A 25,918-nucleotide genomic window follows, 5' to 3' on the forward strand; every position below is an offset into this window, starting at 1 on the left:
CACTCTCTCCCTCCTTCCTCAACACCCCCCCCCCCCCCCCCCCCCAGACTAATCTCTAACACAGACAACACCCTGGAGACCAACCTGCTGCAGGAGGAGGTGGAGGACGAGGAGGTCTGGCTCTACTGGATCGACAGCCACAAGGAGCCTCACGGCAAATCCATCCGCCACCTGGCCCAGGATGCTAAGGGCAACCACAAGATGGATATCGACATCATCACCTACTACAGGTGGCGGTTGCACTCTTACCTTTAGTTGTGCCAATGTGCTGAACCTTATTTCCCGCGGAAAACACAAAAGTCGCTGAAACAAACATAGAGAAACCAAATGTTTTACCCCATTTTCTTCCATCTACAAAATAAAAAAGGGTTTCTTCTCCTTCACCTCCTCTGCAGATATCAGCTGAATCTGTTTGCTAAAATGTGTCTGGACCGTCAGTATCTAGCCATCAACCAGATCTCCGGTCAGCTACCTGTGGATCTGATCCTACGCAGCATGTTCGACGACTGCTTGCCATACAACCTCAGAGCCTCCTTCTGCCGCCTGATGCTGCACATGCACGTGGACCGTGACCCGCAGGAAGCTGTGGTGCCCGTACGCTACGCCCGCCTCTGGACCGAGATCCCTTCCAAGATCACCATCCATGAGTGAGAGAGCGTGGGAGATTAAGTGAGTGCTTGTACTTTGTCTGATGCAGAATTAGACAGATTGTGTTTGTTTTGCGCAGGTTTGAGTACGATTCCACTGACAGCTCGAGGGAGGAGATGAAGAGGAAGTTTGCTACCACGATGGAGTTTGTGGAAGAATATCTCAAAGACGTGGTCAGCCAGAATTTTCCATTCGGGGATAAAGACAAGAATGAACTGACACTAGAGGTAAAATCCACTGTTGCATATACACACATTTTCTCAAATAGGCTCAAATTGTACTCTAACAACTGCTCTCACTTCTCTCTTCCAGGTGGTGAATCTGGCTCGGAACCTGGTTTACTTTGGTTTCTACAGCTTCAGTGAGCTGCTGCGTCTAACACGCACCCTGCTGGCCATCCTGGATATTGTCCAGCACCCACTCGCCTTCATGAACAAGCTCAACAAGAGCCCAGAGGCTGGTCAGTGCATTGTTACATTGTGTTGGTCAAATAAGATACATTTTTTTATGTAGCCCTTTAAACATTCAATAGAAAGTGAAAGGTAACAAGTTATCTTGTGTTTTGTTGTTTCCTTATTTAAGGGGTAAGATAATTGAACAGGGCAGAGAGAGCTTTCAGGTTTTAGATGCAGCAGATAAAAATGTTCAAATATCAGGGAGAAAAAACATGGAGACCTGATCGAGAAGCTGAGGTATCAGTGGGACATATATATATATATATATATATATATATATATATATATATATATATATATATATATATATATATATATATATATATATATATATATATATATATATATATATATATATATATATATGTATGTATGTATGTATGTATATATATATATATATATATATATATATATATATATATATATATATATATATGTATGTATGTACAGAAATAGAGACATGTTGATATGAGGATAAAGATGATCCATCTGCAGATCAGAGGACTGATCCGTTCATGGGAATGATTCACAATAAAAATGCAACTGGATTGACAAAACTTTTTTTGGAAGTGTTTCACATAAGTGGACAAAGACATTAATAAAATAAAACTTCTGGTTCAGTTTAATGGACTGAAGAGAATAACACAATGTTCTCCTGGGCTATCAAATTTTCACAGGCTGGAGATTTAACTTGATGATGATCGCCTTTATATACACACACACACACTCACACACTCACACACACACACACGCACACACACACCAAGCAAAATATGTAAAGATAAATGTTTCCTTCAGGCAACAATGTCCTTCGAACTATCCACGGCGTTGGAGAGATGATGACTCAGATGGTGATGAGTCGCGGGGTGCCCCACAGCCTCCCCGACACCCCTCCCTCCCTGCGCTACAGCAAAGGGCACTTCCTGCCGGACAACGAGGACGTCATGGTGATGGACACCAAGCTAAAGATCATCGAGATCCTGCAAGTAAGCACTGCTCTCTGGATGTAGGTGGTGCTATTTAACATTTTTCCCCTCCCTGCATAAGTGAGTGACTTTATTTTTGTGCTTTTCTTTAATTGCTGTTTAGTTCATCCTGAGCGTGAGGTTAGATTACAGGATCACGTACTTGTTGTCCATCTACAAGAAAGAGTTTGGGGACAAGTCCATCATTGACTGCTCGGCCTCGACGTCTGAGATGCCTTTCGTGATGCGTGAGAATGAATTACTCTTACGGAAAATATCCTAAATCAGTCTTTTGCTGCCTACTGTACTAAACTGACCTGTTGTTTACTTTATTTTGTCTGTAGCGTCTGAGCCAGACATAGATGAGATTGCAACCAAAGCAGAGAGCATGTTTGCCGGAAGGTGGGTGAAGCTCAGTCTGCCAGTTTCTTTTTAATACACTATTCAACACTCGCCAAAGAAACTTGAAAGCTGGATAAGTGCGGTTTTATGATTCCAGCTCTGAGTTGGGAGCAGTGGAGCTTGACGATGAGGGAGGCAGGACTTTTCTGAGGGTTCTGATCCATCTCATCATGCAAGACTACCCCCCGCTGGTGTCCGGCTCGCTGCAACTCATCTTCAAACACTTCAGCCAGAGAGCCGAGGTGCTGCAGGCCTTCAAACAGGTGAGGACAGAGCAGGTTACACACAAGCATTTGATAGCTGGCGAGCGGAGAGTGTGCGGCATCAGGCACTTCCTGTGTTAAGTGAGTTGTCTGTCATGGTTGATGTATTTTGATCATTTTGGATTTGGAGGGGTTCTCCAAAGTGGCGCTCTGAGATTTCTTGGCAGAGATTTTGCTTTCACACAAGTTCCTTCCTTTTAATATCTCTATGTCTGGTTTATTTCTCACCCAGAGTGTGTTTGTGTGTGTCCGTGCGTTTTCCAGGTCCAGTTGCTGGTGTCAGAGCAGGATGTAGAGAACTACAAGCAGATCAAGACGGACCTGGACCAGCTGCGTCTGACTGTGGAGAAGTCGGAGCTGTGGGTGGAGAAGAGCAGCGTCTACAGCAGCGAGGACCTGGTGGTCAGACAGGGCAACGAAGAGAACATCGAGGTGCGGCACCAACATTTTTATGGTATCCATCATCCTAAAGCAAAGTCTGGCCTTCCCGACTTCACAGTGACATTAAGAGCTCCACAGGAAGTGGGTGTGGCCTAACGTCCCATCAGTCACTCAGCTGCATGGTGAAAGGCTGCTTTCTTTGTTATTGTTAATCAGGGTTGGTGGAAACTGTTTTGTTATGTAGCATAGCACATATATAATATATAACATTATTGCTCTTCACAACAGGACTGCTGCTAAGTCCATTTTTAAGAGCCAAGCCTGCAACTTGTTTCATTTCTCAAACATTATTCTTACTTTAATTGTTTGAGGAAAGTTACGACTGCTGGGACTTCCCCCAGTGCACTGTGAGAAATGCCTGTTAATTAGACACAGGATACAGAGGCAGCTTTGTGCTGCAGATAAACCTGTCAGGGCCTGAATGTTGCTAAAGGGTTGTGTTTCTGTTTGTCTTTGCTGATGTGTTCTTGCCAGGAGGTTGTTCTGAGCCCAGTCCAGGACGGTGATAATAAACCTCAGATTGACTTTAACAAGGGAAACAACTACAACATTGTCAAAGAGGTGAGCTCCATGTCTGCAATTCCAAGTGTTTCTTATTCGATGACTTTTTCTGCTCTTGTGTATATTATATCAAATATTTCTCTCCGACAACTCACCTGGTTGATCGTGCACCTCATGTACTGAGACTGAGGCTTGAGTTCTCTGCAGCAGCCACAGGGGTCGGTTCTGACCCGGCTCTTTGTTGCATGTCTCTCTCTCTCTCTCTCTCTCTCTCTCTCTCTCTCTCTCTCTCTCTCTCTCTCTCTCTCTCTCTCTCTCTCTCTCTCTCTTTCCCACTAAGATTCTGTCCCATCAATAAATGCTATAGTGAAAATATCTTTACAACAGTATTAATAATAATAATTAGAATGACACATAATAGAGTGCATACTACATAAATTTGCACAAACTCATAAATATCGGTCCACTGAATTATACACTGCGAGACAGAACTTTAAAAAACATACATATTTCTCAGAGTTAGAGAAAGTAAAACATTTCCTGGATCTGCCGCCTAATCCAGATTTGCACCAGAATTGAATGGGGTCTTCCCTGACCCATATCACATCCTTCCACCAAGTTTTGTGGAAGTCTGTCTTGTAGTTTTTTTGTGTAATCCTGCTACCTGACAAATAAATCCAGACAAAAACATAATATTGGTGGAGGTAATAATATTTCTCCGTCTCATCTCCAGATCTTACTGCGGCTCAGTAAGCTGTGTTTTCTCGGTAAGAAGAGTCGTGTGCAGCAGCAGAGGCTGCTGAAGAACATGGGGGCTCACACTGTGGTGCTGGACCTGCTGCAGATCCCCTATGAGAAGGTGAATGGATGCATCCTCCTGCTTGATGATGTCTTCCTGTGCCACTGACTCACTAAACATCTTTGATCGTGTTTATTTGGTTCTGCCTTGACACAGAGTGACGAGAAGATGAATGAGATCATGACCCTGGCTCATACCTTCCTGCAGAACTTCTGCAAAGGAAATCCTCAGAATCAAGTTCTGCTACATAAACACTTCAACCTGTTCCTCACTCCGGGGGTATGTGGACATGACCTTGCGGTTCTTCTTCTTTGTTGACATGTCCAGTGGCATCATTTTATAATAAGTACAAGGTCCAAAGTAACTGCACCCTGACTGTTTCTTAAACTACTTTTTTTCTGTTACACAAATGAGTCAATATTCTGTTTGCGTGAAACCGATCTCCTCTTAAGACTTAAACTTGGCTTCTGCTGTTTTGTCACCAGTTGCTGGAAGCTGAGACGATGCGTCACATCTTCATGAGCAACTTCCAGCTGTGCAATGAAATCAGCGACCGTGTGGTTCATCACTTCGTCCACTGCATCGAAACACACGGAAGACACGTGCAGTACCTCAGGTTCTTGCAGACCATTGTGAAGGCTGATGGGAAGTATGCGAAGAAATGTCAGGACAAAGTAATGACAGAGGTGGGAAGTTTTTCTTTTTTTTTTTGTAATCAACATTTAATCCCACCTTGCATGGATATTGGTTATTGTTTGGTGAAAAGTAAAAATATCCAGTATCTTTTAGTATTTCCATTGTTGCACTTATTTAGTTTGATATTTACTGTGATATGTATTTTTATTGCTGATTACCGTTGTGATATATCACGTGAGTTGTATAACATGGATTGTGGGTATTTAAATTGGCAACTGTAATGATCAGAAGAGGCTAATGCCTAAACATCACTACGGCAAATTAAATACTTAAACAGGTGCTTCTAGATGTGCAGGTTTTCACATCTAGAAGGTAAAAATGTATTCTTAAATATTAATTATGGAAAATCTTCCTGATGGGATCTTTGTGGGAAATTATAATTAATTTAAATTTGAGGGTACACACCTTACAGTCATATACGTGTGTACTGTTAAGTTGCAGGGGGACTTTGTTGGATTAGATGACATTTACTCAAGATTTGTAAAAATGTGTAAAAATATAATTCTATGCTTTAAAATGTAAAAGTTACTTTGTGAAATATTTCCAAATCAAAGCATTTCTGCTTCCCTGCATATGTTAGTAAATTGGTGGTTGACCCTGCATGTGACTTGTTTGTGCCTGTGTCCAGTTGGTGAACGGCGGCGAGGACGTGCTGGTGTTCTACAACGACCGCTCCTCGTTCTCCGTGCTGCTGCAGATGATGGGCTCTGAGCGCGAGCGGACGGATGAAGACGGAGCTCTGGCCTATCACAACACGCTGGTGGAGCTGCTGGCTGCCTGCACCGAGGGCAAGAACGTCTACACGGAGCTGAAGTGCAACTCTCTGCTGCCACTGGACGACATAGTTAAAGTTGTCACTGACCTCAACTGTATACCAGAGGTAGGAGCCAGATAGTTTTACGAGAAAATAATAAAACAGCTTGATTTATATTGTTGAAATGAACAATATTTATAGAATTTAAAGTTTAAGGCATCACGTTTCTTGTTTTTTTTCTTGACCTTTTCAGGTGAAAACTGCCTATGTGAACTTTGTGAATCACTGCTACGTGGACACAGAGGTGGAAATGAAGGAGATCTACACCTCCTGTCATATCTGGAAACTCTTTGACAACTTCCTGGTGGACATGTCCAGTGTAAGGCTCAATCAACCAGAGCGCACACCTCCGCCAAGGCCCAACAGTCACCTTAAATACAATCAAGCTGCACCAAATTTCACACACTTATCGATATCAGTCCTGTAAATATGCCTGATGAGTTTCATCAAGATCCATGAGCGATTCCCTGGTTTATTTCGTTGATCTGCTCCCGGATCCAGATCTGCACCAAAAGACCTAAACTTATATTCTAAATCGTTTCACAAACTGCATGTTCAGAGACAATCATAGTGACGGGATGTGAGAGTTTTTCTTGTAGAGGAACGATCGTCAATTTGCTTTTTGCTTTTTTTAAGGTTTGCAACTCGACCACCGACCGTAACCATGCCGATTCAGCCCTGGAGAAGTATGTGACAGAGACAGTGATGGCCATAATTAAGGGTTTCTTCAGTTCACCTTTCTCCGTCAACCATTCCAACCTTCAGGTATTGTTTTCCACCCCTGACAAGCGGCTGAAATGTGCCCGCAGCAGGAGGCTCACTCATGCCACATCTAAATCCTTTTGCCATTTTTTTTGCCTCTGTACATTAAAAAGTATTTGACAGCAGACGGCTGCGTTAACAGGACTCCCACCTGGGACCGTGTTGTTTCGTTGTACTTAGAGCAGCTGTCGGAGCTGTAAAATGCAGGAGTCTGACTAAACGTGTTCCCATTAAGCTTATCTTTGTCTTTCCCTTCACTTGTGTCCTATAAAAAACATGATCCCCTCCTCTCTCCTGTTTTCATAGACAAACCAGTCTATCTTCATCAAGCTGCTCCAGTCATCTTTCAGGATCTACAACTGCACCTGGCTCAACTCGGCTCAGAAGGCTAATATAGAGAGCTGTATTAAAACACTGGCGGATGTGGGTGAGTGCAGCTCCTCCAGCCTTGATGGAGAAAGAAGCCTTCAAATCCATTAATACTGCCATATTAAAAGTGAATCGTTGTGTACCACCATCCATTTAGAGATTTCTTTCATTCACACAAATAAATCCAGACAAAAACATAACATTGGTGGAGGTAATAATATTTCTCCGTCTCATCTCCAGATGTTTATGTCCCAGAAGCTATGGCGTTTGGATGCCTGAGCTATCACACTGACATTTACAGCTTCATGTTCCTCCACAGCCAAAGCTCGTGCCATCGCCATGCCAGTGGACCTGGATAGTCAGGCCAACACTTTGTCCCTGAAGTTCCACACCAACATGGTGCAGCGAGCGGCCAAGGACTGGAGGATCTCTGCCCGCACGCGACCACGCAAGGAGCCGCTGGGTGGCCCCGACTACAAGAACATCATCGAGAAGCTGCAGGTGCACAGACAAAAACGAGTCAAATGAAAACACCAGACTCCACATGTACTTTGATGAGGGCTTCATGTATTATATTCAGCAGAGTCAATATCTCTAGGACAGCATTGGACTGAGCATTTGTGTGTGTGTGTGTGTGTGTGTGTGTGTGTGTGTGTGTGTGTGTGTGTGTGTGTGTGTGTGTGTGTGTGTGTGTGTGTGTGTGTGTGTGTGTGTGTGTGTGTGTGTGTGTGTGTGTGTGTGTGTGTGTGTGTGTGTGTGTGTGTGTTCAGGGGGTCGTGTCCTGTCTGGACGAGCAGTTCAGCCCAAAGGTTCAGGCAGAGTTTTCCGTGCTGGTGGACGTTCTCCACAGTCCTGAGCTGCTGTTTCCAGAAGCCGCTCGGTTACGCTGTGAGAGCGGAGCCTTCATGTCCAAGTGAGTCTGCGTCCACGTCGGCATGTCTGACATCAGTGTTTTCAGTAGTGAAGACAGAGAGTTGCTGACAGCAGTTATTTTTTTCTTCGCTAGTATTCAACATGTGTTTCTCTAGAAATTGCCATGGAAAAAAGCAACAGTTGATTATTTTTTTGGCAGGATGGAAAATCTAGCATCAACCTAAATCGTCACAAATGAATTACTACCAATAACTATCATTTTTATATTTATTCATTATGCCTCAGAAACTTTGGAGAAGTAACAGTAATACTAAGAAACAAACCATAAAGAGCTGTATTTATATAATGATAGGTTTAAATTACACAACAGTAAATATATAAAGAAAAACTGATTCAAATCTATTCATATTGGACAAGTCACACCGTCATATTAGACATAAAAATAGTTTGATACATGATGGAACCTCCAGGGGTGCTGTTACTCTGCTGCAGCTCTCTGACCTCCCTGGAGAGCAGGAGAGGAGAGTTCACCTGTGGTGACAAATGAAATATTGCTTTGTTTTCAACTTGTGAGCCAGTGACTGCATTAGCAGGACGCCATGATGAATGACCGAGCGCTTGTTGTCACTCTGCCAGGTTGATCAAACACACCAAGCAGCTCATGGACAAAGAGGAGAAGCTGTGTATCAAGATCCTGCAGACCCTCCGAGAGATGCTGGACAAGAAGGAATGCTTCCAGGAGGCTGTGAGTACCTGACCCTGCAGGGGGCGAACGTCACTCAAATGTGGTTTTATTAAAAAATATGATACTTTTAAGAAGTTAAATCTCAGGATATTATAATTGGGTGAAATACAATGCAAAGATTGCAGTGGATTCCGCCCCGACTTCATGTGCCAGCGGTGCTGCGCTCCTATCAGCAGTGCAGTGTAGTCCTTGTTTTCTCCCAGGTCTGTCGGCCCAGAGCCCAGACTCCCCTTCATCAGTATGCTGTGGGCCTCGCTGTGTTACATAAGGCAGGGAGGCACTTGAGGACACACTCGCACTGAGAGGGAGAATAGGAGGGAGGAAGTAAGGGAAGGAGGAGGAGTGAGGGTGGAGAGCAAGGGGGGGGGGGGGCAAACACTGAACAAGCAAATCAATACTGCAGCGAGTTAGGGGCGCGGGAGCCCATCTCCTGCTGCACCCCCTCTCAGCCAGAGAGACCAGGAGTGCGAAAAAGACAAGAGTTGGTAGAAGAGACTGATGCTGGTGGTGGTATGTGTGCAAGGTGACAGCCAGAGTAGACAAAAAGTCTGTTCTCTCGTGTTGAGGTGACACCGTGCAATTCATTGAACTCCAGTCAAGACTTCAGTCAGTGTGGGTAATGAAATCTTAGTGAGAGGGAAACAACTCCAGAGAATGGTTCTTTGTTTGGCGTCGCCCGGAGCTGCTTCCTCTCCTGCTCACAAAAAAGTTGAAGTAAAGTGAGAAAACATGTGTCTTCTGACCACGAGGGATTCCGTGGCAGATAGGAATATTTTGGGCTGTTTCTGTTGCGTCACTTATTTAAATAGAACGTACAGTATGTATGTTGCTATACCCTCTCTCCGTTGGTGTGATTGCATTCATAACACTGTCAGAACTACCTCTCTCTATATAGTAACATTCCAGGCAGCCAGTGTCGCTTACAGCAGCTTGAGGAGTCAGAGTTTTGTTTTTCCCTATTTGTGTCAGTCAGCCAAGATGTTTATATTTTTTTCGTTTTTTTTTTTTCAAAAGGCAAATGATTCAACAGTTGTGTTGAAGAGGATCAGACGGATTCAAAGTGGAAAAACATTCACTTTTTTCCAAAAAAATAACGTCTCGGCGCATTCGAGCAGCCAGACAGTGCGGTAACGATATGTGAAATGTCAGTTTGTGTAGGTGTGTGTGTGAGTGTGATCGAGCATGTATTTGTAGCCGCTCTTTGTCATATCCCTGTAGCCCTGAGCGTGGAGCTGCAGCATCACTGCACAGGAGAGAGAGGGAGGGAGTGAAGAGAGAGAGAAAGAGAGAGAGAGCGAGAGCGGGTGATGGAAATAATGAGAGAGGGAGAGGCAGACAGACAAAAACAGAGAGAGAGAGAGAGAGAGAGAGACAGAGTGACAGCACAGGCAGCAGAGGTTGGTGGCTCCCCTGGGGTGCAAGTGGTGGGTGGAGGAGTGTGAGAGAAAGAGATGGAGTGATGGAGGGAGGGAGGGAGGGAGGTAGTGAGTGAGGGAGCCATGTGAGGAGCCATGTGAGTGGAAGGGAAAAAAAAAAGTGGGCAGCGGCTGCAGGGTGAGGGATTGGAGAGAAGCAGAGTCTGCTCAGTCCATGAGGAGACAGGGCAGGGGGTGCGCTTACGTAACAGCCTGCAGTGGCTGAGCCAGCGTCACGTGGAACATCACGTTCTCACTCCCTCCCTCCCTCCCTCCCTCCCTCCTTACTCTCACTGCTCTGTCCACTCGCTGCCTCCCTCTTCCTCCTTTGCCCCCTCCGTGCTTTGTCTCGGTCTATCGCATTCTGTCTGCCCGCCTGAATTATTTTTCTCTGCTCCACCCAAGCCCTGCTCTCTGTTTACTTTGGGTCACACTCAGGGTGCTGGTCGGGCAGTGAGGACAAAGTCTGCAGGAGACACTGTGTGGGGGATGTGTTGGCTCTTATTTCTGCACCTAACTGTCAGATAAGGGAAGCTTTGCAAATGCTTGTGCTCTCACTCGCCCTCAAGACCTCTTGGGGCGTCTTTTAATTTGGAAAGACTTGAAGAAAACATTACTTGATGCATAACTATTTTGAGACAATATTAAAATATATAAATAAATTGCCACGATAGACTTGAAATTCAGAATTTAATCATCACATGCACTGACATTCGTCTCTGGTTTTTCTATTGTTAACAATGGGGGAAAAAAACAAACCCCGCTGTTTGTTCGTCCTTCTCTTTGGCTCAGACCAGGCACTAACATCTGTCTCAGGTGATGGGATCAGCTCGAAGTACAGGTGTGAACGCAGCCAAGACGTATTGACGATGCATTTGAGATCCAATGAGGTGATCTGGGACACGTTCTTTCAAATGTGTCAACGCAAAAGCTTCTTGGGCCACATGTGAAGGACCGCCTACTCAGCTGACATCCTCTGACCCGCTTCAGTTTCACAGGGAACCAAAAACTTCTGAGATTTCCCCAAACGTTGATTCAGGTTTTTAGAGGAGAATCATTTTCTTTTCAGTTTTTTCTTATTATTTCAAAAGTTAAAAGAAAACAAAGTATTTTTATCTTTGCCTGAGCAGTCATGTACATGTTTATAGACCAATAACGGAGAAGCGAGAGGGTGAGTTAACGAACTTGGAGCTGTCCAGTGGTGATCAGATTACCCAAGATGCATCCTAATGCCAAGTATGAACACGTCATTTCTCTACACTGACTCTGGCACTCAACCACAAGGCCAATCCTTCCTACAGAGGACTGTAAAAATGTACCAGTAAAATCACTAATACATATAGATTCCTTTTTAATTTTTTTTTTTCAATTAAGTAACTTTCTGAAACAGCCGGGCGCTATAGATTTAGCCAACGTCATTCAAACAGGGGTAAATATATCTTGTTGGGGATGATTCTCCTGCTGAAACATTTGACAGGAGCATTTAATTACAAAAGTAGGACCGTTTAGGACTGGCTCAAAATAAACCACTACCCACGCTAATTGTAATGAAGGAACATGTCAGAATATTCTTAATAGTTTTTGTCCATGTGCAGAGGAATAAGATTTATTAGGGCTTGTTTTTTTAGTAGCATCAGTTTATTGTTGGGTTTTTCTTTCTATGACACTTGTTGACAAAAAGAGAAATTACAGAACTTCTGTCCTCTGCAGTTGCCACCAGCGTGTAGTTCATAATGCAGCTGTTGTTTTTGTGAAGACCTGCATGTACAGTACGCATGTAATGTGCATGTAATCATGTAATTGCGTCGTCCTGTTTAGCGAGGACTCAAAAAGCCAGTTATGTAACACAAATCACTCACACTCTTTCTCTTCATTCCTCCCTCTCTTTCACACTCATCCCTGTCATTAACACACCATCTCTGCCCGTCTTCCCGCCCCTCTCTCCCTCCCCTGCTTGCCAAGTTTTGCACCACCTGCCCAAGGCAAAGCTGATTTACAGATTACCACCTAAGTGCATCACATGCATGTATACGGAAAGCCTAACTTAGACACACACACAGTCACTCATTCACACACACACACACACACTCACTCACTCACTCACTCACTCACTCACTCACTCACTCACTCACTCACTCACTCACTCACTCACTCACTCACTCACTCCTGGGCATGCAGTGCCACGCTGGCTGTCCCTGTGTGAGCTCATCCTGAAGTGTTTTCCCTGATTATCTGTCTGTTGATGGAAGCAGTGGAACATGGCTTAGGTTCATCCACAGGCAGCAGGTCAGCAGCCAGGGAGCAATCTGAGCTCAGGGATGGTTTGACCTTTGGCTGGATCCAGGATGACGCAGCACCATGGATCAAATTAGAAAGTTGGACTCGTGAGCAAAGAGATTTAAAATCTGCAACCTGAATAGAGCGTGACGGCTTTGGTTCCAGGAAGTAAATTTCCCATTCGTTTTCTCCCTGGACGTTTTGAGAATAGTTTGAAGCAATGCACCAGGCCGACCAGCTATGAGATGAATCGTGACTATAAAACTGAATCAGAGCAAAAAACATATGCGAAAATGGACAAACGTTGAAGGTACAAGACTGTGTACATAGGTTTTTAAGAATGTAAGAACTATGCATCCCATAAACCGTTGTGATTGATCCCTCACTTCGACTTCTAGTGCTTCTAGTGACTTCTTTATTTTGCTCATCTCTAAAAACACTACAGCATGTTCAAAGGGAAGTGGCCTTTGTGGAAATTAGACGCTGAATGATCTCATCGCAGCCGACATTATTTTTCGCGGTTGTGGTCAATGTTTCCATGGTAACAGCGAGCTCCACCAACATTCGTTGCTTTTACACCTGGGGATTGTGGCTAATGTAGTCCTTATCCTTGACATTGCAGTTGATATCATAACAGACTTGTGGCTTCAACAGGAGCAGATAATATCATTACACAATCCCGTAGCTTGTGCTAAGTCTACCATGGATGGTAACAATATTATGGCTAGTAATCAAAATCTCTATTCAGAAAATGAATGTTGATCTCTATACCTTTTTTTTATCTAACACCAAAGAACAACAATAACAACAATCTCAGTGGAAATCTGTTAGTCGTCTATTTTTTACTCCTGGGGTTTTATTTTTCTTCTCCCTCTTGGCCTTTCTTCTCTCGATCCTCCAGTCAGGTGTCTCTTAGTTGAGTATTATGTTTTGGTTGCCATAGCGATGACGGATTAGCCCATGTTGTTTATCTCTCCGGTCTTGTCCTGACTGGGCACAGGATGTCTGTGTAGAAATGCCCGCAGACCACAGATGACTTGCCGACTTTTTAGCTCTGGGCTCTGAAGGAAAGAGATGCAATGGGGGGAAAAAAAACACTTTTACCAAAAGTTATGAGCCGCTGTGAATGAGATGAATTGTCAGTGTGAAGATTGTTTCGACATGTAGCGTGCTACTTGAATCTGATTGCATGTGAGTTAGGTCACTTGTGCTCAGGGAGGCACATGACAGTTTTCACCAGTTGCTGCTGGCTTTCAATTTTGCTCATGAGGAAGAGCTGCTGGACAAAATCCTAGAAATACCTCAAAACAAGAGCCCAAAAATAATTCAACAATTTGGGGAAGTTCACACTATTTGACCTTTGTTGACCCGTTCAGATTTTGTAGTTTGGTGCTAAGTGTGTTTCAGTCGGTGTCATGACTGTCGGATTCGCCACACTGCAGAATTAGTAAATGTTAGTACCTGCACTGTTGGTAGAATTTACATGGCTATTGTGTCCTTTTGTATGTGATAACTCGTTAATGACAATAGTGACCACACCTCTATTAAAGCAAACCTGTACTCACTTTATATATAGATGTATATTTAGAGATATATTTGATTGATTGACAGAATTGCATCGGACACAAACAAACAAATCTGTAATTTGACGAAGGCAAAAGTGTTGAGTCAGCGTGGCTACATTTTGACTATAAATGTTTTGGATATGTTTCACTCAAAAGCATAAATGTGAACCTCACGGTGGTGCAAAAGGTCAGGACACATGATCTGGAAGCCATGAAAGTCTGAATAACATTTTGCACGAGTCCGTCCTGTAGATTTTCCATTTGCCTGTGTACACCTTTTACTCCTGGAGACACCATGTTCTGGATGACTAAGACATTTCCCTGTGGCTTTAGAGACATTTTGGCCTTAACAGTGCATCTAATCATTAATAATAGGAATGGATGTCGGTGGATGCCTTGCTACAGTGTGAAAGATGATACATAATGTTGCTCCACATGAAACGCCCATAGCTTTTCCACAATCCAGAGAAATGTACGTCATGGCAATAGCACGAACAGGGTTTCCTGGGATGGAATCAAATTCCCAGCCTGAATTACCGTTTCAGTCCGTCCCTGTTGTCAGCCAACCGGTCTTCAACATCACAGCCCACCTAACAAACACAATCAGTGCTTAATAGCGTTAAGCACGCTTCCACAGTGACTCTGCCAGCTAACAGATGGCCTTTTGCTGAATGCTTCTTGACCTCGCTGGTCCTGTATTTCCCTGAATCCGTTTTACCAATTCCTTTCGCATGTGGCCCTAATTTGTTTTGGTTATGTGCTCGCTCATCTTATGTGCTGAGGGATCGCAGCTTGAAAGCTGTGTAAATGGCGGCACATGATGCGTACGTCAGCACATGTGTCTCCTGCAGGATCTCATCAGATGCATGGCGCACGGTAGACACCTGACCGGTCCTGTGTGCTAAGCTGCAGGGCTGTGACCACGGGTCAGGAGACGTTTCTTATCCCGCAGGAGGGAAGAGAGGTGGGATGGAAAAAGAGCAGAGATGGAGCAGGGACAGTTCTGTCTGTGTTATCCTAACTTCATTTAAACAGGATCAGCTAACATACTGTTGTGTAGCACAGCCAAACATCACAGTGCTTCAGCAATAATTCACTCAGTGATTAGCAACAGCAGCGTGCCATGCTGACTCTAGCTCCTGTTTACTCACATGCACGACTGTCACGACAAGACGCCACCAATTATATTACTGAGATTTGTTTTTAGTGGCCAAAACCTTTTACTTTTAGATTATGTACTTCCAGGAGGCTGAACCTCGCTGGAAAACTAAGCATAATAGCTTTATTACCTGACCGTTTGTTTGTTGGTTTCTATGTCTGTCTGTCTGTCTGTGATTTTAATGTGGTTTCACAAGGGGTCTGTTGGACCTTGGTGGAGGTATGTACTCTACTGTTGGTTGGTTGGTTTGTTTGTCAGCAGGATTACACAAAAGCTACTGAACGGATTTCCATGAAACCGGGTGGAAAGATGGGACACGAGCCAAGAAAGAACCTATTAAATGTTGGCACTGATCCAGACAAAGGGTTCGGCTTGAGGACTTTTTTTTTAACTTGAATTATCTCACAGAATAATTCATGGATCTTGATGAAAATACCAGGCATATTTAGGGGACTGATATTTATCAGTCCCCTAAATATGCCTGCAACTTGTAGCGGCTAGATTGAATCTAAGGAGACTGTTGGGCCTTGGCGGAGGTTTGGTTACTGAGTGCTTCCAGTTTCTAATAATGTGTAAACGGTGTTTCAAAGCCCCGTTTACACCGTCAGGAGTGAGACTGAAAAGGATTTCACCTTTGGAAATTAAACTTCTGCAATGTTGCAAATGTCATGACCTCAGTGTCTGTTTTCACTCTCGCTCTTCATATTCCCATAGTGTTTGCACAGAAACCACAGGCTAGTGTGACTGTTGGAAAAAAAAAAAACATTGAAATAGTTTTATATTACAGAAGGCTCCTTTTCCCTCCAGTAACTCCTCAGAGAAGGAAACTGAATTCTTAGATAACATCGAAAACACACATTTCTACACTGTACATGATCAGATCAAGTTTCAAACTGAGTTTTAGTATCACGTGGAAGTGAAAAGATAATAATACTCGGAGGGTAAAGTTTCCGGATGAAACTCTGTGCTGAACAAAGTGTGTTGACTGACGTTTCTGCTGGGATCTAAGTGTTGCTTCCTGAGGTTGTCAGATGTTGCTCGGGCCTCACATGGCCTGTGGGGGGAACTCTGCTTGTGCTGTGTCACATTGTACTCCATCACGTTGTTTACAAAAGACACACACCCAGAGTCCTCTCATGTTTCTGTCATGGGAGAAAGTAACACAAAAGAAAAACTATTAGCCCAGCCAATTTGAATGTTATCTGGGTAGGATTCCTCTCCGCTGCCGCTCTAGTCTATAATCGACCTTGTCTGACCTGAGCGGCTCGAGCCTCCTCCTGCCTATTCCTGGCAGCGTCTGTCTTGTTTCTCAGCTGGCGCTGCCCTTCGCTGCCTGCGTGAGTGTTTCAGACCACCTAAAGAAGCTCAGGGCAGTCTGTGTCTTTGTCTTTCTCTCCGTGCAACTCTCCGGAGCCGGAGAGTTCTGCAGACAGAGGAGGGAGGGTGAGTGAGGATACCAGAGGTGGGGATCGGCAGCTCATCTCCAGCCCGGACACCAGAGCCGCAGTGTGGCGTGCCGGGGCACATTTTAAAAACACCACGAATGTCTGCTCCTCGCTCGGTTTTTGTTTGTTCCTTTCCTCCTCCCCCTCCCCCTCCTCCCCTTACTTCTATCAGATCTTCTCCTACCTCTATTTCTATCTCTCTTCCTTCTACCGTGGCTCTTACATCACCTGACTGGAGTTTTTCTTGTCAATGCAGCAGCAGGCAGATGAGTCAGGCTCGGTTGACTCTCCTCTACAGCCATGCTGCCTCCCCTCTCCTCTCCCCTGCTCCCCTCTCACTCTGCAGACAGACTGCATCACCCCCAAAGGGACGTGGAGGCGAGCAGAAAAAAACTGTCACTACTTTCAGCCCCCTCCCCACCGGGATGTGTCTTTCACCGGTGATTGAGAGTCATGCAAAAGACACGTCCTCTGTCAGAAGTTTAACATATGCAATCAGTTAAAGAGTGCATGGGGATGCGCCGCCTCATAGAGAGTGCTGCTGAGATTGTATTTGCACTTGCACCGAGTTCGTGTGTGTGTGTGTGTGTGTGTGTGTGTGTGTGTGTGTGTGTGTGTGTGTGTGTGTGTGTGTGTGTGTGTGTGTGTGTGTGTGTGTGTGTGTGTGTGTGTGTGTGTGTGTGTGTGTGTGTGTGTGTGTGTGTGTGTGTGTGTGTGTGTGTTTGGGAGACAGCTCAGCCAGACAGTGCAGGCAGACAAGCGTCTCTGCTGACTGCAGATGAGATGGAGTGTTTACTGACACAGGGAGCATCAGCTGCACGTGCTCCTCTCCAGCTTTGCTTAGTTTGAGGCTCTTCAGCTGGACTTTGCCTGGGTGGCCCCTCATGGCCAAGCACGCACCTAATTTGCTTGATCTGTCACTGTCAGATAATTAAAGGGTGCTGTTTGGATTTTTGTAGAAAACCTACCCTCAATTGATCTTTGATAATTCAGTCTCGGTGTCTAGGAGATGTTTTTCCTGCATTACAGTTTTATGACATTTGCATATTGAAAGCAGCAAGCAACTTAAAACAACACGTATAAAATGATCTACACAAATGAGTCACAATGAGCTGAATACCAAATACACAGACTGTCAACATCAACAGTGGTGAGACAATCCCAATAAGACACCTGTAAGCAAAAAATCACCGCCGCCTGCATCAATCACAAAAAAAACCACACTAAAGATGCACAAAATCTGACAAAATCTGATTGTTTTTATTATCAATAAAAAAAAAATTGGACCTTTTACTTTCTGATAAATTATCAAACCTATAAAAATGCCTGTCACTTGCACGGTGTCCTCAGATTGCCTTTTCTGTCTGAGCAGCCAAATATGTGAAGCAGCAACACTGTGAAGCTGGAAGAGAGTTTCATCACTATTGGTTATTTTCATTTCTAATGCATTAAAATCCCTGGTGATGTACTTTTAGCTGATCAACTAATTGATTAATCAGTGAATAATTCAGCACTAATTTGATGCCTACAGCTAAAAATATAAATATGGTGAATAGTAATATGTGTAATGGTGTCTGCACCTTCGTGCATACATAATGATCGGTTGATTAAGCACCTCAGACAGTTTGAGTTTTGCAGAACTGATATTTTTTTGGGGAGTATTTCTGTTTTATCTTGTCCTCCACCTGTAAAGCCTTTTGGGGACAGGCTGATTGTCCTACTAACTCGTTTCCATGGAAACCACAGGTGGCTCCCTGCGGTCCATTCATCCTTCAGCTCCACCCTTCATTCATTCTATTCATCCATCCTGCCCCTCCGTTGATCACAAATGACGAGGCCGGTTTGAGTTGTCAGGTTGTCATAGAAACTGATGCTGACCACCTTCGGTGTCCGTACCTTCTTCTTCATATGTCGTCCTGTCATCCTCCATCCCTTACTCCTGTTGCACACTAAAAACAGGTGGTGACACATCACTCACCCGTCAGTCACTCTCGTACTTACGCGACCATTGTAGTGAGATAATCATCCAATCTCATGCTGAAGAAATGTTTTCAAGAGATGGAAATCACCTTCCCTATAAAGATGTGCCGTAAAAGCTCAGGAGATTTGTGATGTAGTTTCCCTGAATAACAAAGAACATCATCATATCCCAAAAATACCACATCCAGCTGCATTTCATCACTTTTCACTTAAGAGTTCGTGTCCATTAACAATCACTGAAACCAATGTTGGTGAATGAAATTGTCATAAACTGAAAATGATACGTTGTAATGAATAGAAAAGGCACAAAATGGCCATAGTTTGTGCAGTTTTCAGGTTGTGCAATAATGAGACAACATGTCTGGTCCAGAACTTTAATATCATGGTCGAATTTTCAACACAGGATAAAGAAAGCATCAATATTTACGATTTCAGGAAAGACCATCACTAATTACAACAAACCAAATTAGAAGGGCTCATATCGTTGCCAAGGCCCAACAATCCCTTCAAATTGCCCTGAAGCGAAATCAAACTGCGCACACTCATGGATATCCATACCGTAAATATGCCCCAAAAAATTTTAATCAAGATTTCTGAATTATTCACTGGGAAAATTATGAAAAAATGAAAAAATGTCCTTCCTGGATTTGTCCCTTTCTATGAATCCCTGACCTGTACCCCACCTTTTCCTCATGTTTCAAGAAAATCAGTGCTGTAGTTTTTACAAACAGTCAAACTGTCAGCAATGAAAACAAAATGAAAACCTCCCATAAAAGCTCCGTTTGGATCTACTCATTGGGCGACACTCGTTGTCATGCTCCTCCATCAGATCATTTGTTAATAAGTCATCATTTGGATCAAGGAAGAAAAGCATCAAGGTGATTCTTCACTTCAGATGCAAGATGAAATCTGCTGTTAAAGAGATTATCTAGTTCCAGTGACGTCACACCTCACCCTCAACATAAGTATCCTCATGTCTGTTGATGCGTCCTTCACTTTGTCATTATCTTCATGGTCATGTCTCACAAAATGTTACTTTTTCAAATGTGGTAAAAAGTGAATCTGTACTCTCTCAGACTGTGATGTGGATTCAACATTATGATTTCTGTCTCCACAGGGAAATGACTTAAGAAAGATTCTCCTCACACGATACTTTGGAAATCAAAAGCTTATCTCCAAGTCGGAGCTCGGGAGTGGAAACAGCTCATCTGGCGGCTTTGTCAAGCCGTCATCCGGAGGTACTGAGAACCCCAAATAAACCCGGTAGACACTGCAATGACTGCTCGCTGCAGGAGAAACCACAGCAGCTAACATGACAGCACTCTGCCTCATGGAGGAAGTGCTGTTTGACAGTCGCTGGCAGACTTCAGGAAATCGCCACATTCAAAGCGCCACATAAATATATACATTATTTCTGTCCAAACACTTTTATTATGATGTAAAATATCAGTAATGTCTGCATGTATGTCTCTTCAGAGCACAATTATGTTAAATGCTGATATTAAATCTCTGCAGGAGGCTCTCCCATGCTAGACTCTGACAAACCAGGCAGCAACATAGTGGAGATCCAGTGTCTCCTGGACAACGTCGGGGCGTCAGAGCTGGTGATCGACCTCATCGTCAACACTAAGAACGACCGGGTGTTTGAGGAGAGCATCCTGCTGGGTATCGCCCTTCTCCAGGGGGGAAACACACAGACACAGGTGGGTGCACCACAAGTCCTTCATTTCTCCCTATTTGCATAAATGTGTAATCGCAGATTTAGAAGATTTCTACTCACCACCACTCCGCTTCCCACCCAGAACTCCTTCTACGCCCTACTGTACAAGCAGAAGAGGTCCGAGCGCTTCTTCAAGGTTTTCTACGATCGCATGCGTCTGGCCCAGCAAGAGATCCGAGCCACCGTGTCCGTCAACATGTTTGAGCTCAGCTGCCGGAAAAGGGACGACGACTCTGACACCAGTGGCATCAGGTTAAAAAAAGGTGCGGGAATTCATTTTGTACGTGTTTATATGTGAAACTAGAAAATATTTATCTCCTCCACCTGCCTGTAACATACGGCAAACCTCTGTGTCAACGTGAAGGTGAGAGTACGTCCGTGAGGTTGATTTAAAGTGAACCCACTGGATAATAACGTCGCAGGTGCCAAGAGATGTGCATTGAAAAGTGAAAACACTGAGTCATTGAGGTCATGTCCAGAGCACAGCCAAGCATTTCCATAGAAACGGGCCACGGGGTGAGCGGAAAGCCACAGACGCTGCTCAAATATAAACTTGGAAATCCTGGTGCTTTTACAGCATGTGTGGTCTCGCTCGGCTCGGCCTTGACTTTAAACAATAGTGTCGGATAAATCCCAAAATGATTTTTGTTGCTCTGCCGACCTCTGTGCAGACTGTTGTTCCCGACTCCTGCAGTCACATGTCAGAGGCCATGTGACGGCCCACATCACAAGCCTATCAAAAGACCATTGTATCAAGATTGAATGCTTTCACGCTACGGAACCCCGCTCAATATTCTCCAGGGGGTCTCTGGATTACATTTTTTTTTTAAACATGTGTCAAATGTCGTAGTGCAGGTGCATCATTATGTGCAAAATGATTCCTCGTGTCTCAGGCGACGTTAACCTGAGACGCACCCTCTGCCAAATCTGTACTGTCCAATTATGAATGGAACGGAAACTTCTGTATTTCTCCCCAGATGCTGCAGGGAAAGACTTGGGGCTTCATATGAGGGAGGAAATGCGAGAGCAGCTGAAGGAGGCTTCCTCTGTGACCTCGAAGGCCTTCTGCTCCTTCAGGAAGCAGGATCCCGACCCCGAGTGCCTCGGCAACAACAGCGAGATAGTCGGGGCTGAGGAGGTTATAGAAGAAACTCAGATGAGCCCAGCCATCACCATCATGAATCCCATCCTACGTTACCTGCAGCTGCTCTGCGAGAACCACAATACAAACCTACAGGTACTACAGCCCCTCTGCGATTGAGAGTAACAACCTTTAAGTCCAGCTCCTGTTGACTTGACTTCTGATTGACTTTTGTTTCTGCTTTGAATCCAGAACTTTCTGCGTAACCAGAACAACAAGACCAACTACAATCTGGTGTGTGAGACTCTTCAGTTCTTGGACTGTATTTGTGGAAGCACCACAGGAGGTCTTGGGCTGCTGGGCCTTTATATAAATGAGAATAACGTGGATCTGGTTCGCCAAACCCTGGAAACCATCACAGAGTACTGCCAGGGACCCTGCCATGAAAACCAGGTGAGGTAAACAATAGGCCCGGTGTGGTGAATAGTCAAGAAGGTCATAGATTATGTATGACTGGGGATTTATTTTGGTCTCTAAATGTTTCCATCTTAATTTTCTAGACCTGTATAGCCAAGCATGAGTCCAATGGCATTGACATTATCATCGCACTGATTGTCAACTCCATCAATCCACTGGGGAAGCATCGCCTGGACCTGGTGCTGGAGCTCAAGGTAAACGGCGGGTGTTGCTCTCAGAAAGGCCCGGAACCGTGACACGGATTTACCCTTTAGTACTTCAAATATAATGTGATCTTTAATAAATGTTATGGTCTTATTCTTGTGTCGCACTGCCTGATGTCCTGTTTGTTGGCTGCACTGCGGAGGTTTTAATGTCACATTACAGCATTGAAACTGTGATTCTGCTAAATACTTAATCTATTATTAGTGAAAAGGAATCGCTAAGACCTGAATCATTGATGATGTTGTGTGAACTCATTAACGGAGCCTTTTTGTTTTAGAACAATGCCTCCATGCTCCTACTGGCTATCATGGAGAGCCGCCATGACAGTGAGAACGCAGAGAAGATCCTCTACAAGATGAGACCCAACGAGCTGGTGAGTTGTGTCTGTGCGTGTACACAAGTATGTAAAATGCTTCACCCTAAGGAGCAGTGACTTTTCATAATTGCTGTGCCTCAGGTGGATGTGCTGAAGGAGGCGTACACTCAGGGTCTGGAGAGTGAGGAGGATGGGGACAGTGTCGGAGACCAGATCAAGCCCAGAGACGTCGGACACAACATTTACATCCTGGCCCACCAGGTAATAAAAGAGCCTGAGCTTTGTTTTTGTCTGTGACTGAGCCATTACTGCGTTTTCGCTCGGTCTGTCTAACCTTGTGCTCACCTCAGGGCCCTCTGCTGCAGGAGCTGGCTTGTGCGTGTGTGTGTGTGTGTGCGTGTGTGTGTGTTCATATGCAAGTCCCTATTAGAGTGTGTTGTCTGTGCTAAATGATGGAACACTGCTCTTCTGTGACTGAACCGCTCTGCCAGTTTTGCTTAAATTAGTTTTCGTGTTGCTACAGTGGTTGTGCACAGAGGTAGACTGCCAGTGTTCACTGTGGTTTACCAGGGTCCCAACAGTAAAGAAATGAGACTGGTGCCGCGCCACTGAGAGAGTGGTGGTATTGTGAGTGTGTTGTGCATCGTGTGCGTCTCTGCCTCTCTCTACACTTGATGAAATTTGAAGAGGGCAGGCAGAGTCTAGCGGGTTTTCACTTCTTCTTCAGAGTCAGTGTCAGACAGGGTATTTTAGTCCAAACAGACGAGTTTCATAATGAAGAGGAAATGTTTCTTTCTTTTTTTTTTTACTGTTACTCTGTTGATTCATTTTTGACCTCAGAGTATGAAAATGTGGAAATAACATGCGCACTCACGCATGTTTTTTCGCAAGATTGTTGTGATTAATTTAAGAATCAAAATAAACATTATTTTTACTGTTAAAGTAGAGGCTGATCGATATAGACTTTTGAAGGCTCATAGCGATATTAGGGGTAAAAAGATATTCTAATTCGATATATTGGCCTATATACATATTTAAAAAAATCATCAATCATTCCTAAGACCAAAGTCCCTCATGACAAAGAAATATAATTGAGGCTTGATATAACTAAAATAAAAAACGTAAGCATAAATGTAAAAATTTTTTACATAGTTTATTCTGTAACTAAAAGTTTTAAAAGTTATTGGATCATATCAGTTAAAAAAACATAACTGCCAACAAGATGTCAGTGTTGGCGCATATTGGTCGATTTTATTGGCCAAATGATATATATATATATATATATATATATTTGGAGGCTTTCTGACCTTTAGTCAATTATGTTCCTTATTTCCTGAAATAAGTCAGTGTGTGTTTCCTTCTTTGGATTCTAGCTTGCCAGACACAACAAGATCCTGCAGCAGAGCCTCAGGCCAGGTTCTGTGTTGGGGCAGGTGTCGGTGGTGGACTCCGACATTGAGAAGGACGACGCTCTTCATTACTACGCCAACCACACAGCTCAGATAGAAGTAAACCTCATCGTCACTTTGTCCTTTTATCATCTCAATCCCAAAAACCTGTACCATACAATCCACGGTAGCCTGTAATGAGGATATGTTATAAATCTATTTCCCAGATTGTGCGCCATGACCGCAGCATGGAGCAGATCGTCTTCCCCGTCCCCAACATCTGCGAGTACCTCACAGAGGAGTCCAAGGTGCGCGTGTTCACCACCACTGAGCGAGACGACCAGGGCAGCAAGGTTAACGACTTCTTCCAACAGTTTGACAACCTCTACAATGAGATGACGTGGCAGAAGAAGATCCGCAGTAAGTTTTTACCCCCTGAATCTAGTGCATGGAAAATAATGATGGTGGCAGCAGAAGCCGGTTGCAGGATGGTAAATAATGATTATCATCCCGAGTGTGTGGCTAGTGTTATATTCCGAATAAATTGAAGGGGCCTGCAGTGATGTTGTGTTGTTTGTGTGTGTTGGGTCTGTGTCTCTGTTCTTACTGTAACCTCCCTGTTTTGTTTGTGCAGAAAATAAGGCCCTGTTTTGGTTCTCACGCCAAATCTCTCTTTGGGGGAGCATCTCATTCTACCTGGCCTGCCTCCTCAACATCGCTGTGGCCGTATTTTACCCATTTGGTGATGACGGAGATGAGGGTGAGAAAAGTCCTGGTGCTGTATATTTGTATGGTATTTATTTAATGGCCCCACACATCCATGATTCACCCACAGATGTGTTTTCTCTTATATGTGTGATGAGACAAAGTCATGTGTGGCAGTGACGCTGTCTATCGAGACTGTTGAGCTCATGTAATAACCTGCAAAGCTCTGTCCATCAGTTTAAACCTTGAAACAGTATCTGTTACTTCTTCCAACTTTCTCTCTTCAACTCTTTACACGGCATTTATAGTATATTTAGTGTTGCACGTTTGTATATAGGTTAATTAAATGAATCACATTATATATATATATCAGAGGGTTTTAAACATCTTTCACACACGTGAGGAAAATGAGTTTTATTGTCTCACTAAAATGTGAACACATGTGGTTCTCCATCCGTACTAAGTGCTTTTTGAGTAATGCAGTTGGCTGTGAACCACTGTTTTGACATTTTAAAGTGTTGCCTCTGACTGTGCTGAATTAAGGTCTAAGCTCAGGTCTGAGAAACACCATGTTCGGATTATTGATGTGCTGGTTCCGTGTTTTGATGACTCGCTCCTCTGTCCAGGCACCTTGTCCTCGTTCTGGAACATCTCACTGTGGGTGGCCCTGGGGGTGTTCACTGCATTACTGCCTGTCTTACCCAAGCCATGGGGCATCCTGTTCTTCCTGGTCTCCCTGATTCTACGGGCCATCTACACAATGGGCCTCGGTCCTGCTCTGTTGTTGTTGGGCACTATCAATGTAAGTACAGGAAGATCTAAAGGAAAGAAAGGAACATATACAGTCTTGTGGAAGGATATGTAAATCGTTTTCTTCTTCTTTTTTATTCCTGTGGTTTATTTTCTTCTCTTTCAGCTCTTCAACAAGCTCGTCTTTCTTGTAAGTTTTGTGGGGAACCAGGGGACGTTCACGCGAGGCTACAAAGCAGTGGTTATGGACATGCTCTTCATCTACCATTTGAGCTACGCCATGATCTGTGTCCTGGGCCTCTTCGTGCACGAGTTCTTCTACAGCTTTTTGGTGAGAAATCCCTCGCACATTTGTCTTCCATTACATTCAGAGACTGATGGATCGGCGCATTACGTCACAAACATTCCGTATACACAAGAGTTCTGAAATCAATTTGCCTATAATCCTCCACAGCTATTTGACCTGGTGATCCGGGAGGAGACGCTGCTCAATGTGATAAAAAGTGTGACGAGGAATGGCCGCTCCATTATTCTGACGGCTGTCCTGGCCATCTTCCTCGTCTACTTCTTCTCTATCATCGGCTTCCTGTTCCTCAAGGATGACTTCCGCATGGAGGTGGACCGCCTTCCTGCAACAGGTCTGGACTCCATCGACTATTAAAACACTCTTAATCGTTATTTAGCCGCGCTGTGAACTGTGAAG

At 44.1% G+C, this 25,918-nt stretch overlaps 1 protein-coding gene across 2 annotated transcripts in view; it reads left to right on the forward strand.

The window, feature by feature from the left end:
• Positions 1–25,918, forward strand: part of itpr2 (inositol 1,4,5-trisphosphate receptor, type 2) — a 55,708-nt gene that overhangs the window by 16,056 nt on the left and 13,734 nt on the right. The window contains exons 18-51 of one of the 2 annotated variants that reach the window (XM_034588385.1): positions 48–230; positions 396–647; positions 728–875; positions 961–1,108; positions 1,902–2,089; positions 2,193–2,316; positions 2,413–2,470; positions 2,568–2,733; positions 2,998–3,165; positions 3,649–3,735; positions 4,409–4,534; positions 4,631–4,753; positions 4,960–5,160; positions 5,799–6,050; positions 6,178–6,303; positions 6,621–6,749; positions 7,053–7,173; positions 7,435–7,616; positions 7,886–8,028; positions 8,625–8,733; positions 19,692–19,812; positions 20,090–20,277; positions 20,377–20,557; positions 21,272–21,531; positions 21,628–21,828; positions 21,936–22,046; positions 22,334–22,429; positions 22,514–22,633; positions 23,746–23,880; positions 23,988–24,180; positions 24,395–24,520; positions 25,092–25,267; positions 25,382–25,546; positions 25,670–25,853. In XM_034588385.1, the coding sequence (XP_034444276.1) occupies positions 48–230; positions 396–647; positions 728–875; positions 961–1,108; positions 1,902–2,089; positions 2,193–2,316; positions 2,413–2,470; positions 2,568–2,733; positions 2,998–3,165; positions 3,649–3,735; positions 4,409–4,534; positions 4,631–4,753; positions 4,960–5,160; positions 5,799–6,050; positions 6,178–6,303; positions 6,621–6,749; positions 7,053–7,173; positions 7,435–7,616; positions 7,886–8,028; positions 8,625–8,733; positions 19,692–19,812; positions 20,090–20,277; positions 20,377–20,557; positions 21,272–21,531; positions 21,628–21,828; positions 21,936–22,046; positions 22,334–22,429; positions 22,514–22,633; positions 23,746–23,880; positions 23,988–24,180; positions 24,395–24,520; positions 25,092–25,267; positions 25,382–25,546; positions 25,670–25,853 (5,291 nt within the window). The remainder of the gene's footprint in view (positions 1–47; positions 231–395; positions 648–727; positions 876–960; positions 1,109–1,901; positions 2,090–2,192; positions 2,317–2,412; positions 2,471–2,567; positions 2,734–2,997; positions 3,166–3,648; positions 3,736–4,408; positions 4,535–4,630; positions 4,754–4,959; positions 5,161–5,798; positions 6,051–6,177; positions 6,304–6,620; positions 6,750–7,052; positions 7,174–7,434; positions 7,617–7,885; positions 8,029–8,624; positions 8,734–19,691; positions 19,813–20,089; positions 20,278–20,376; positions 20,558–21,271; positions 21,532–21,627; positions 21,829–21,935; positions 22,047–22,333; positions 22,430–22,513; positions 22,634–23,745; positions 23,881–23,987; positions 24,181–24,394; positions 24,521–25,091; positions 25,268–25,381; positions 25,547–25,669; positions 25,854–25,918) is intronic. The other variant, XM_034588386.1, reaches the window with a different exon arrangement.

Source organism: Hippoglossus hippoglossus, chromosome 6, assembly GCF_009819705.1.
Source record: "Hippoglossus hippoglossus isolate fHipHip1 chromosome 6, fHipHip1.pri, whole genome shotgun sequence".
Taxonomy (NCBI): domain Eukaryota; kingdom Metazoa; phylum Chordata; class Actinopteri; order Pleuronectiformes; family Pleuronectidae; genus Hippoglossus; species Hippoglossus hippoglossus.